The 14,672-nt window shown below is 38.3% G+C and overlaps 1 protein-coding gene across 3 annotated transcripts in view; it reads right to left on the bottom strand.

The window, feature by feature from the left end:
- Nucleotides 1–14,672, bottom strand: part of GPC6 (glypican 6) — a 1,314,810-nt gene that overhangs the window by 15,407 nt on the left and 1,284,731 nt on the right. For all 3 annotated transcript variants that reach the window (XM_069067329.1, XM_069067330.1, XM_069067331.1), the window contains one exon: nucleotides 3,326–3,501. In XM_069067329.1, coding sequence (XP_068923430.1) covers nucleotides 3,326–3,501 — 176 coding nt within the window. The remainder of the gene's footprint in view (nucleotides 1–3,325; nucleotides 3,502–14,672) is intronic.

The following is a 14,672-nucleotide window of genomic DNA, read 5'->3' as shown; positions in this document are numbered from 1 at the left end:
TTACAATTAGATAAAGGACCAAGGATATAGATGTTAGGGACAAAGTGCTGGTGATTGACAGTCATCTGTTCAGAGTTCTCTTACAGAGAGGGGCAAAGCTGGTCTCTGTAGAATGACTGTATAGCATACCTGCTGCATTAATACATACATAAAATAAACACACACACACACACACACACCCTTCTTCCTTTTGAAAAGGTCATTACTAGCATTCTTAACAGATACAATACTTTCAAAAAGGAATGGTGTGAGAAGGTATTTAAAGAAAATGCAGGAAGGAAAAATACATTATACAAACCCATCATATCTCTGGACCAAGAGAAACAATTGGATGAAGAAGCAAATCCTTCCCAGACTGGGGGATAACTTTCCTTTTAATGAACAAAATTGCTCAGTAAGCCCCATCTATTTCTATCTTTGGATCACTAGCCTCATCCTTTGTCTTGGATGGTGTCTTTACCAATTCCCTATTGTATGCCCAGTGCCTTGTCTTTTATACCCTACCCTTTTCAATTCCATACCGCCAGTGAGCAACTCCTTCACCCAACATCTCTACATCCTCAGTTCTGTATTAACCTTCTTTACATGTACCATCCAGTTTTTAATTATCCACTTACCTGACAGACCTTGCCTTCTTTCTTTGATTGCCTGCCCAATGGACAGAATAAACTGCTGTCCTCTCTCTGCCTGATCTGATGATGTTAACCCTCTGAACTGTTTCTGAGCTAATGTCACAATTTCCTTAGCTACACTCAAGTTGTTGCTAACAGCTACACTCAAGTATAGAATATTGGTTAGGATCACAGGGCCATAATTTTGGGCCTCCCAGGTAATCTACTTTAACCCCCTTCACTTTACAGCTGAGGAAATTGAACTTTCCTTTCCTGCCCCTAATATGTTTCAAATGGTCTATTGGGAGAGAATCATGTTTCTTTGAAATGAATGTTTAAATATTAGTAGATCAGATCATTTGAAAACATTATCCTGTGTCCTTAACATTTACCCTGGTTTATCATTACTGATCCATGTGAGGGTTAAAAGAGCACATTAAATAAATTTAGAGATACTAAATTGATAGGGGAATTGTTTTGATGATTAGCATGGGCATGAAGTATTGTAACCTTTACATAGCTATTATTAAAAGAGATTTAGAATATTAAAAATTTTTAGCAGCAAATAAGGAGATTCCAGTTGGAAAAAAAATAATAGCCACATCTCTTTGAGAAAACTCATCATGGATACAGGTATTGAAGGGGGCAAGAATAAGTGATAAAGCAGAAATGTCAAAAAGCAACAAGCGTTATAATAGCTATAAAACGTGATAATGGTTTTGAGCTTGAGATAGAAGCCAAAACAGGCCATGCTATTTAGAGCTGTGCATCTAAGTGCATCAGGTCATATCCTTTTTGCAAACAGGTCTCGAGAGATAAAACCAAGAACGTGGCAATCTTGTCTCAGCTCGTAAATACCAGAAAGTAGTAGCAAGCACACTTGCAACGAGTTAAGATAAAAGTCATATAAATGCAACAGTCCTTAAATGACTGATGTTCAGTGAAAGCTGTTATCTAGAACTTTGTCCATTGGGAGGAGGAAAGCTCAAGACCTAGAAACCAGAATTTCTGACACACGTCTTTACAAATCTCTCCAATAGCACCTGGCACTCTGTAGGAGCTAAACCAGATTAATAGGGCAGAATCTGCTGGAGACTTATTATTTACTATTCCTGCTTGGTGGTGGTCGGGAAAGGCAGGGCTAGAGTTTTGCTTTTTAAGATTTCACTAAAGTGGCAATTTATAGGTATAAATTACTACCCTTTGATTTGTGGAAGAATAAGGCAAAGATTAGAGGTATGGCCCCTAACACAAATGAAATCTTAGTTAACTGGAATTTTAATATGACATTTCCCATTTCATGTGACATGCCAGATAATGTAACTTTGGGGTTCAGATCCTGACTCTGCTAATTACTATTTTGGGAAAGTCAAAATCACTTGTGGGACTACCTTGAGCCTTTCTAAAACTCAATTTCTTTATTGTTGTTTAACTCAGTTATATAATTAATGAAAACTTCATTGTTCAGATTTAGAGACAGAGTATTTTTGATCAATTCATTTCACTTTTAATACCTTACGTTAGCCATGAATGCTATGCTTTCACTGTGAAATTAATTATAATTTACCATCTGCCTTTTTTGTATGTATGTAGTTCTTTGCTATGTCTCCCGCTAAAAGGTGAGTTCCTTGGAGCCAGAGATTGTTTTTGCCTTTCTTTGTATACTTGACACTCAGTATAGTGATGGCATGTAGTCAGACCTTAAGGAGAGATTTTTTCAAGAAGTGGTAGGATGATCTTGAGGAGAGTGAAATTCAGGTTTATTATAGCAGAACCCTCATCCCCACGGTTACAAATTCTGTCAGATGGAGAATATCCTGCCTATAGAAATGTAATTGGAGTTATTTAAAATTATACAGAATAAAGCACAAAAATATATTGCAATGGAAATGTTTCACATAATTGTACATGTATAATCTATATCTGATTGCTTATTGCCTCAGGGAGGGGAGAGAGGGATAGAATTTGGAACTCAAAACTTTAAATAAAAATGTTAAAAATTGGGAAAAAATGTACTGCAGTCGACAACTCTGTAGGATGATAGCTAAGAGGGAGATGACTTAATATCTTCCATCTATAATTTGTTTCTTTCTATCTCATTAATTCACACATGCAAGCATAATCCTCTGCTTCAGTGACCAAATTACAGAATCACTGCTAACAAGACTACATCTAATGTTCAAGAGATAGTTACATGATTACTTGCTCTTTTTAGTGGCCCAAAGCTTTTCCAAAGATATTTTCTCTGTACTTCTGATAACATCTTGAAACTACCTGATGTCAGTCTGAAGGTGTTTTCTAACAAGTGTACGTCCAAATATTTTGGATATTTCTGATGCAGAAGAAGATACATTGCACAGTGGATAAAACACCAACTCTGGACTCAGGAGGACCTGTGTTCAAATCTGGTTTCAGACACTTACTGGTGTGTGATGCTGGGCAAATCACTTAAACCCAATTGCCTGCCCAAAACAGCAACAACAGTAAAACACATTTCTGATGCAAAATTTCCAATCTTAAACCACAAAGTTGAAATGTGACTCTTTCAAAAGCTCTAAGGCTACCCCTCAGATCAGAGAAGTGAAATATATGAACAATGAATATATTTCTAGTCAAGAAAAATTAAGTAGTGTTTTTGAAATATGACCCCATTTTAATCATAAAGTTTCCATGAGGGTCACCAAATTGGATTTTCAATTAAGCTGATTGCTTACTTGTATCTTGGAAATTCACATCATTTCCATTGTATGCATTTTTCAACTTGTTGGTCATCACTCGCAGGGCCATGATCTGTTGTCTTATGAAAGTGTCTGGTCTAGTGATGTCTACATCGACTTCTGGATTATTGATCTGATTGGTCAGCCCATCATTCATGATCTCAGGCAAGTATCTAAAAGGTGAAAGGAGATAAAAATTATGAGACAAGATTCTGTTTTGTTTTCATCTATGATGGTAACAAAAACAAAGCAAATGAGCTCATTAGGCACTGGTCTTAGAAAAACCATCTAGCAACAAACATGCTCATTATATTAGGTAAATAAAATTTTTAAAAGAGGAAATTGTGTCTAAAATGATGACTCCACCATACAAGTACTTACACTTCATTATTGTGTTATTAATGTCTATGAATGAAGGATGAAATGGAGAATTATGGGATTTAGAGAGCCCCTACACATTTGACTCATTGATTGGATAGTTCTAGTTAATGGATGTTAGTTACCTGGATTAAATAATCCAGTTTGGATAACAGCTTGAATTCTCCTCTTACTTTTGAATGTACAGATTGGGCCTACGAAATAACAGTGGTATAACCTTGAGTCCCTCCTTGAATTAGAACCAACTTCAGGGGAGAATGACTGTTTTAGGAAGTCCTAGAACTGGGGCTCTTAACCTTTTTTGTTTTTGACAGTCTGTTGAAGCCTATGAACCTCTTTTCAGAATAATGTTCTTAAATGCACAAAAGATAAGAATAAAACACAAAGGAAACCAATTATATTGAAATATAGTTATTAAAAAACACACAAGAAGTTCACAAATCCCTGACCCAGGTCTTTAAAAGACTGAAGTTGATATTACTTAGGGCTTTGACAGAAACTTGAAAACAATTTACACAGGGGATATCAGTGGGATAAAATTGTATTGCTTTCAACTCAATGTCAAAAAGCATTTGTTAAGTAGCTACTAAAGGTACTCAGGATACAAAGACAATTAAAAATAGTGCTTGTCTTCTTTTTCTTTCCTTAAAACAATCTTTGGGGGGCACTAGGTAGCAAAGTGAATAGAGTACTGGCCCAGGAGTCAGGAGGACTCAAGTTCAAATCTGGCCTCAGACACTTGACACACTTACTAGCCTTGTGACCTTGGGCAAGTCATTTAACCCCAATTGCCCTGCCTTCCCCACTGCAAAACAAAACAAAAAAACAAAAACAAAAAATCCTAAACAATCTTTGTTATAAGCAGTGGCTCTCTAGGAATTCAAGAGGTAGACTACAGGGGGAAATCTAGGTAATGTAAATATATATGTATATATAAATTAATAATTTTTGTTATTCTAATTATATAACATAATATATAATCATATCATTCTATTATTATACAGGACTGATAATTTTTAGAAATGATATACATACAATATATGGTATTTTGAAAAAGTTCTTCAAAGGAGTGTTTAGCTAATCAGTTTTAGGAGGTTCAATCAATTTTCAGAGTCTAATCCAATCTCTCTACAAACTCTTCAATGTACCATTAGTAGATGAAATTTAGTCATTTACCTTTTCAATTTTTTCGAGGCTGCCTGCATATATATATATTTTTTAAGCAATTGGGTTTAAATAACTTGCTCAAGGTCACACAGCCAGTTATTTCTGGGTGTGGTGCTAAGTATCTGAGCCCGGATTCGATTCCCAGGTCATCCCGACTCTGGGGCCGGTGCTCTAACTCACTGAGCCATCTCACTGGCTGCCCCTGCATATACCTTCTTGATCAAAACAAACACTCTATTAAAACGAAACTGATTTGTGAAATTTTTGTTTCCTCTTTTCACCTATGACCTCTACTTCCACTAATTCAAACTTTTAAATTTATCTTTTAAAATAGCTTGTAGAAAAGATTTAATGACAATACTAATTAGCATTTATACAATAAAGCTTATCAAGTACTTTATATACTATCTCATTTGAGCATCATAACAACCCTGGGAGGTAGGTGCTATTATTATCCCCATTTTATAGATGAGGAACCTAAGCCTAAGGGAGGTCAAGTGACTTGCATAGGGTCACATAGCTAAGTAACTGAGGCAGTATTTGAATTAGGGTCTTCCTGAATCCAAGCCTAGGAATATAGAAGCCACCTAAGTGACTTCTTTACAACCCTTTAAGCTAATGATTTTGATTGTCCTAGGTTTTCTCAGTTCAAGACCCCTCTAACCCTCTGTCTTTTTGTTTCTCATATCTTTCAGTTCTAGGGTATTCCTTTTGTGGTCCTTCTTCCACCATGCTACCTTGTTCTCTGACAGTGATGCTAAGTCTTTTCTTCTTCAATTCTCATATTCAGGTCTCAAGTCTTACATATACTTCTGGAATTATTTTTACCACAATTTTTAATACCTTTCCCCCTTATTTCTCACTCTGATCCATAAGATTTTTTTCTACAATGCACTTATGTTGGATATTATTCTTCTTAGCATGGGCTACCCATTGTCATCTTTTTGATTTCTCCAGGAAACCTTCTCCTTTTTGAAACCTTTCAGGGATGCTAATAGATCCTATCCATCAACTTCCAAACTGGAAGATGGAAAAACACACAAGGAATCTTGCAGTTTATTTTTAAGTCCCTTCTTAGGGTGCTGTATTATGTCAATGAAATATTTGTGTCTGAATTGTTTCCTCTGACTTAAATCAAAGATCCTATGAGCAGGCCCCATATATCCATTTATATCCTGAACAATTCCAACCACAACCAACATTCATAAAATAATAAATCAAGAAACACACAGTGCACAATGTAAATTTTCCCCCCAAGAAGTCTGCCTTTAAAAAAATGTCCCCATAAAAAAGTCACAGGAGCACATCTCTCTGTTTTTACAATAAGGCACTAACTTCTTTCCTATGTTTCAGTTCCCTTGATATGTAAACTCAGTCCGTAATCTAATTTGCAGACGAGATCCCAAGGGGCTTCAAATAGCTGATCTGAAGGCAAAACCTTGTTGGGATGTGCCAGTGGTTCAGATGTCTAGGAAAAAGAAGGAAATGGTGTTCATGAGATCCTCAAATCTAGGACTTAAGGATCTGTACCCACTTTGGCTTCCGTGATAACAGCTTTGAAGGAATCAACTGAATACTATAGAAATAAGATTTTGTTAGAATCTGAACTCCTTTTATGTAACATAAAGAAGATGGCATCTGATTATCTGTTGGTTGAAGTAATGTAATGTGTCAGGCTTCCCTTAATCTGCCTTCATACAATAGTGACTATCAGAAAATAGAGGAACAAAGGCAAGAATTCTAAAAGGAACAAAAGGCAGCCAAGGACATGAGGCTTCACCCTTTGCTGAAACAACAGCTTCTCAAAGGACTGAAGGTGACAGTTGCTTCTGGTGTGCTGCTTGATGTTTCAGCAAAGGATTACTGCAGACGTACCTATGTTGAGTTAGAGGAGGACTTCGTTTTTTGTTTTCTTTTTGTACACCACACTCTCTGCCCTGCCAGCTAAGACTCATTTATCAGAAGCCGGCTACAATAGCTTACATGGGAATTCTTCCCTTGGGAGCCTGAACATCCAGGAACAATAAGAGACTGCCAAGAATGCCTGGCCTCTAGCTGTGCCTACTGAAGCTTCCCTAGTTTCAATGAAAACAAAGAACAATGCATCAGTGTCCTCAAAAACCTTTCCTCCTCCCTGTGTATTTAAAGGGTAACTTTGAAGACAATATAGAACTTTAAATCTGAAAAAAGAAGGGAATGACCACTTTATCAATTACCAGAGGTATGGACCGAGAATAAATCCATAGAGCTGTCTAAGAGTGGGAAATGGAGCCCATAGGGTCTGTAAAAGCCCTTGACAGAGCTAGGATTTCACATACGAATTTTGTTTTTGATCTCCCGGGCTCCGGAGGCCCCTCACATTTCTACTACTCACCCACAAGGAGAAAATCATTTTTGAACTTGCAACTTTGATAGCTCTAGTTGGTTTCTTGCAAGTTAACAGAAGGGACTTTATCCCATCTGTGCAGCATCCCCTGACCTGGAGAGGAGGTAGGCGAGAGGCGGCAAGGGAGGAAGGATCAGCTTGATTTTGATACTTAGGGGGTTACTTTTGAAGTCATATCTTTCTAGAGCAGAGAGACGTTCAAAAGAAATGACAAACTGAAAATGCTAAAACTAAGATAAGTCATGGTCTCCCTTTCCTCGTGGGGTTCCTGCTTCTTAATGAGCTTTCACTATATATGATTTGTGAAGGGGAAGCACCAAAAGATTTGGAAACATGACTGGCATTTTTTATAAAGGATCTTCTGCTTTGTAAAGAGCATGTTGGTGGTGGGGGTGGGTTATATCTTGGATATGCCTTACATATCTTTCGCTTTTTCTTATCTAGTTTTATAGTCTTTCCTCTTTCCTTGGATCATGTAGAAATGTTTCTGCAGAATACTACGGTAGAAGGGGTGGGTGGGAGTGTAGAAAGAGCTAATATGTGAATCTTTGTGGAACAATGCTGGCTGTCAGGGTCAGCCCCACAGAGGGTATGACTGGAGGGGCATAAGAAAGCATGCCTGGGCTCCAATCATTTACTTCATTGGCGTCTTACTAACTAGGACTTTTGCTCCTAGTGAATACTGGACCTGGGGCAAGTAGCACAAAGCAGACATTCAGCTGTGGTGGTCAGGAAAGCCCACTGTGAGGGAAAGACAAAGAGTGGCATAAAAATGATGTAGGCGAGGTTTCCACGGAGGGGGAAGGGAAAGAGAGAGGAGGTACTCCAGCATGACATCTAGTAATTCCCCACATTAACTGTTTATGCTAACTAGATGCCTTGTTGTTATTGTTAAGTTGTTTTGGTTGTTTAACATTTTGTGACCTCATTTGGGATTTTCTTGGCAAAGATAATGGTCGCCCATTTCATTCTCTAGCTCATTTAACAGATGAGGAAAACAAGGTTAAGCGATTTGTCTAGGGTTGTACAGCTACCAAATATCTGAGGCCAGATTTGAACCCAGGAAGATGAGTCTTCCTAATTCTAGTCCTGGGGGTTCTATCCACTGGTCCACCTAGCTGCCCTTAACTAGGTGCTAAGCTCTACCTTTTCCTGTGCTGCCAAAGGGCTATAATTGTTGCTAGCCACCTCTAAATTTAGGATCTGGGACAACGCCTTCATTTCTCTATCCTAGCTACAGCTCTGTCCGCTAACCTAAAAATACAGAATCAATCCTTTCACTTAAGGTACTGTTTCCAGAAAGCACCTAATGAAATGCAACTAACGTTACCTGGGAGTCTTAGCATGCTAGGTGAGCACTGATCTCTTATGAGTATATTAGTACCAATTAATCATTAAAACTTAGAGTCCAATCCTGAGGGAATAAGATGTGATTTTAAATATTTAAATTATTTAAAATCTTTTAAATAAGATAAGATTTTAAAGGCTATTGGTAATTGGTCAAGGTTTGGTACCAGTCCAGGCCAAGCTAAGTGGCAGTGTGCAATTGTGTCACATGAGATTAGTTAAAGGAGCTAAAGATGATTGGTTTGGAGAAGTCCTGGGTTGGGGAGTGAGGGACATGAGAGTTACCTTTGGTACTTGAATGACTCAAGTGTAAGAAAAATTACACTTGTTCTATTTGCCCTCAGAGGTCAGAAACAGGAAGAACAGGTGAAAATTGTCTAGAGGAAAACTGATGTTTGAAGTCAGGAGAACATTACTGACAATTATTCATGCCAAAGGAGAACAGGATACCCTGAGGAGGGAATGGGCCCTTGCCAAGTGTGGGGTGGTCAAGCAAAGGCCTGTTGGTCACTTGTAGGGTGTGCTTTAGTCAGGATTTTTTTCAGTTTGCGTGTTGGACTACATGACTGCTGAGGTACCATTTAATTGAAATTCTGTGATTCTTTCTGTTTAGTGGCTCCTTCCCTACTGCCAAAAAATATGTCATCCTCAAAAAATGCTCCACTATCCTAATATCTCTCTTCTGCCCTTTGTGGCTAAACTCCCTGAGAAGGCCATTTATAATAGATACCTCTACTTTCTCTCCTCTCACTTCTTATCTCCTTATAATCCAGTTTCTGACCTCATCATTCCACTGAAATTATTTTCTCCAAGTTACCAATGATCTCTTACCTGTAAAATCCAATGGCCTTTTCTCAATGATGATTTTTCTTGATCTCTCTGTAACCTTTGACAGGATTGATTACTCTCTTCTCCTTGGGACTGTCTTCTCCATAGATTTTCCCCAGATACCACTTTCTCCCAGTTCTCCTTCTAATAGACTGCTCCTTCAGTCTCCTTTTCTGGTCCTCATACACAACCCCCTTTAACTGCAGGTATCCCACAAGGCTCTATCTTGTCCTTTTCTCCCTCTATGCTTGTTCACTTGGAGACCTCATCAGTTCCCATGGATTTAATGATCATGTCTATGCCGATAATTCTCAAATCTACTTATCCTGCACTAACCTCTCTGCCGACCTCCAGTTGTACATCTTGAACTGGATAGTCAATAAATGCCTTAAACTCAATGTGCCAAACTAAATTCATTATCTTTTCCCTTAAACTCTCCCCATATCCAAACTGAACTGGATAGTCAATAAATGTCTTAAACTCAACATGCCCCAAATTGAATTCATTATCTTTTCCCTTAAACTCTCCCCATATCCAAACTTTCTTTTTACTATTGAGGGGACTGCCATCCTCCCAATCCCCCAGGCTCACGATGTAGGTGTCATGTTCAATTCTTTACTATCTCTCACTCCTTATGTCATCCCAATCCCATCACCCCATTCAATCAAAGGCCTGCCAATTCAACCTTACAACATGTCTCAAATATGTCCCCTTCTTTCCCCTGACATTGCCACAACTTTGGTACAGGCCCTCATCATCTCCTACCTGAACGATTCCAATAGCATGATGGGGGGTCTGCCTGCCTCAAGTCTCTTTCCGCTCCAATCTGTTCTCCATTCAGGCACTAAAGTGATTTTCCAGAAGCACAGGTGTAATAGTAATGGTAATTTGAACATCTTCCCTGCCCCTTAACAAGCCTAAAGGAATTTGAAGACCTTTCCTGATTTGAAAATCTTCTCTGCCCCCTAATAGGCCAAACATAATCACAGGAGCCTGTGGTGGGAGGAGCTTGCTGAAGGCTGGAGCAGAGCCCACAGGAAGCTGGGAGTCAGAGCAGCTAGATGGTGGGAGAGAAAGGATGTAACCAGGAACACAGCTAGGCTAAAGGATGGTGTGGCTTTATGCTTTGTTATGGTGTATAAACTTCTATGTTGCTATGATGGATTTGGTTTCCTGGTGTTGGGATTTGGTTTTCTGGTATCTGAATAAATGTTTTGCTTCTGTCTTATATATGGAGAGTCTGTTATGTTTTGTGATTGAGAACTATGCTGGCATATTTACAGCTGCCATTGGCACTGTGAATATTGCTTGGTACTACATCATGTCATTTCCTTACTCAATAAACTCCAGGGGTTCCCTATCATGTTTAGGATCAACTCTGAAACCATCTGTCTGTCATTCAAAGTTCTTCAAAACTTAGCCCCCTCCTACCTTTCTAGTCTTCTTATATCTTACTCCCCACTGTGCACTCTTTAATCCAAGGCACTTGCCTCCTGGCTGTCCCACAAATAAGACTTTCCATCTCTGGGCTCCAGTATTTTTTCTGGTTGTCCCCCATACCTGGAAGGTTTCTCCTTCCTCAGCTCTGCCTCAAGACTTCCCTAGCTTCTTTAAGTCTCAATTAAAATCTCATCTTTTACAGAAAACATTTCCCTCTATTCTAGTACTTTCCCTCTCTTAAATATTTCCTATTTATCCTTTATATAGTTTGTTTGTATATATTTATTTTCATGTTATCTCCCCATTAGATTGTAAGCTCTTTGAAGGCAAGGACTTTTTTTTTTTGGTGTCGCAGAGCACTTAGCACAATGTTTGGCCCATAGTAGATGCTTAATAAATGCTTGTTGACTGACTGGTTCATAAGACAAGCATGAAGCCAAAGTAGATTACTGGCTGCATTGAGTAGTGAAAGACAGAGTTATACTGGCCCTAAACTAACACTTTCACAGATGCTAAATGCATTCTCAGTCTCCTTGTAGGTTGTATAGTATGGTCTGCGATCTATTTCCATCCTATTTGTTGTATGACTTCATTCCATCATATCTGTCTAATGCACTCAACATGCTTTCACAGCCCTTTAGCAGTTAAAAAGAGAAATCTTGCCTAGAAAAGCAGAAATAATGTTTATCTAAACTGTCACCCTTTCAGAAGTTTTCCAACTAATACTTAAACAGGGCTTAAAATTGAATCTAAATCTCTCTTTATATTTTATATACTTGGGATAGACATTGTTTGCTTTTATTGTTGGATAACCAAAATTTTGTTTTTACCATTTTTCTCCCTATAACATAAAATATTGCCCAAAAGGCAAGTGGGTCTATCTCCAATAGTCTTGCCATCATCTTGAAATTGATATCCAGTAGATATCTTAAATTCAACATGTCCAAAACTGAAGTCATTATCTTTTCCCCTACCTTCAAACTTTTCTATTACTATTGAATAAATACTTCTCAAAATGAATGAATTCAAGCATGTATATACATATGTATGTATGTATCTATCACTGGGCTAGGTGCTTATATTGTATTCTTGGCTTTTGGGGAGTTAGCTCACAATCTAGTAGGAAGTTTATAGAACAGTAAACAACTATAATAAAGAGTCATACATAATAAGTGCACAAGAGGAGTTACAAAGTAAGGCATCAGGGAAAACTTCATAGTAGAAGTGGTATTTGACTCATGGGAGGAGGGCATTTAAGTACTTGAATCAGCATGCTAGAAGACAGAGAGGTAGGAAAGTCAGGTTATGTTTGGGGATAGTAAGTAGTTCAGTTTGGCTGAAGCATAGTTTGGAGGAGGATGGAATAAATATAGGTGATAGGAGGGCAGAACCAATATGGAGCAGTAAAGGCAGGGACTTTCCGGAGCTCTCCCAAATTCCCCTCCAAACAACAGTAAAACAATGCCTCAAGATGAATTCTAGAGTGGTAGAATCAACAAAAGGATGGGGTGAAACAATTTTCCAGCCCAAGACATATTAGAAAGTTGGCATGAAAGATCTGTTTCACTGAGGTGAGAGTGGAGTGCAGTCCAGTACAGGCCCAGGGGGCAACTAATTCAGCAGCAGCAGTGGTTTCTGGAGCTCTCAGCCCACAGATAGTAAAGTATCAAACAACTGGTCAGAAGGATATTAAAAGGTATTCTTTGATGGCGCTGGTAGCAAGACTCTATTGTATTGTCCATAGACTGTTCTGGGTAACAGTTCCAGAGTGAGAAGGAACACTGGAAGGAACAGGGACCCTGGTCACAGTTCCATCATGGAAAAAAGTGCTTGTAGTAACTCACAAACCAGCACACGGGACAGGAGAGCAGTGACCACATATCTACTTAGATCATACTACCATGGACGAACTGAAAACTTACAGATCTCAAGAACTAGCTCTGAAAACAGTAGCACAAAACACCTGAACTTTGGGACAGTACCTTCTCCACTCTGGGAGCAGAGCCCAACTTTAACATAGAGTTAAAAGTCAAGGAACATGCTAGAAAAAATGAACAAACAACAATAAAAGAACCTGACCATAGAAAGTTACTATGGTGACAAAGAATTCAGAATAAGACAACAAAGTCAAAAGAGTAACAATCAAAGTCTCAAAGAAAAATGTGAACTTGTCTCAGGACAAAAATGCAAGAAAATCATAAAAAATAAGAATCAACACCTTACTAAAGGAAACAAAAAATACTGAAGAAAACATCACTTTAAAAAACAGAATAGGTCAAATGGTTAAAGAGGCACAAAAATCCACCAAAGAGAACTCCTTAAAAAGTAGAATTGACCAAAAGTAAAAAGAGGCACAAAAGAACACTGAAGATAATAATTTCTTAAAGATTAGAATTGGGCAAGTGAACACTAATGACTCCATGAGATATCAAGAAACACTAAAACCAAATCAAAAGAATGAAAAAAATAGAAGAAAATATGAAATATCTCATGAAAAAACAATTTACCTGGAAAATAGATCAAGGAGATAGAATGTAAGAATTATGAGACTTACCTGAAAGCCATGATCAAAGCACAGGGTAAAATAGAAATTGAAAGAATCCACTGATCACCTCTTGAAAGAGATCCCAAAATGAAAAATCGCAGGAAAGTCAAATCCCAGAGCTCCCATGTTCAGGAGAAAATATTGCAGACAGAAAGAAACAATTCAAATATTGTGGAGCCACAGTCAGGATAGCATAAAATTTATTGGCCTCTATTTTAAGAAAGCAGAAGGTTTGGAACATGATATCCCAGAGGGCAAAGGAGCTAGGATTACAACCAAGAATCATCTACCCAGCAAACCTGAGTATAATCCTTCAGGGAAAAAAATAGATGTTTAATGAAATAAAGGACTTTCATACATTCCTAATGAAAAGACCAGAGCTGAAAAGAAAATTTGACTTTAAAATACAAGACTCAAGAGAAGCATAAAAATATAAACAGGAAAGGAGAAACATAAAGGATTCAATAAGATTACATTCCTATATGGTAAGATGATACTTATAACTCTTAAGAATTTTATCATTATTAGGGTGGCTACAAGGAATATGCATAGACAGAGGATATGGGTGTGAGTTGACTATGATGGAATGGTACCTAAAAAAAATGAAGGTATGAGAAAGAGGGATGTACTGGGATAAGGGGGCAGGAAGAGGTAGAATGGGGTACATTATCTCATATAAAAAAGGTACAAAAATTTTTACAATGGAGGGGAAGATGGGTGTTGACAGACAAAACTTGAACCTTACTCTTATTGGAATTGGCTCAAAGAGGGAATAACATGCTTACTCAGTTCTGTATAAAAGTCTATCTTATCCTACAAGGAAGTAGAAAGGAAAGGAAATAAGAGAAGGCAGGGTGGGGCTGATAAAACGGAGGGAGTTTTAGGAGATGTGGTGGTCAGATGCAAAATACTTTTAAGGAGAGAAAGGATAAAAGGAGAGAGAGAGAGACAGAGAGAGAGAGAGAGAGACAGAGACAAAGACAGAGAGAGAGAGACAGAGACAGAGAGAGAGAGAGACAGAGACAGAGACAGAGACAGAGACAGAGACAGACAGAGACAGACAGAGAGAGAGACAGAGAGAGAGAGACAGAGAGAGAGAGACAGAGAGAGAGAGAGAGACAGAGACAGAGAGAGAGACAGAGATAGAGACAGACAGAGAGAGACAGAGAGAGAGACAGAGAGACAGAGATAGAGACAGAGAGAGAGAGACAGACAGAGAGAGACAGAGAGAGAGACAGAGAGAGAGAGAGAGA

This window comes from Petaurus breviceps, unplaced genomic scaffold (assembly GCF_028583685.1).
Source record: "Petaurus breviceps papuanus isolate PSGF00001 unplaced genomic scaffold, PetGlider_PUasm1.0 90743, whole genome shotgun sequence".
NCBI lineage: Eukaryota > Metazoa > Chordata > Mammalia > Diprotodontia > Petauridae > Petaurus > Petaurus breviceps.
The sequence above is the reverse complement of the archived record's forward strand: the minus strand, read 5'-3'. Positions and strand labels throughout refer to the sequence as shown.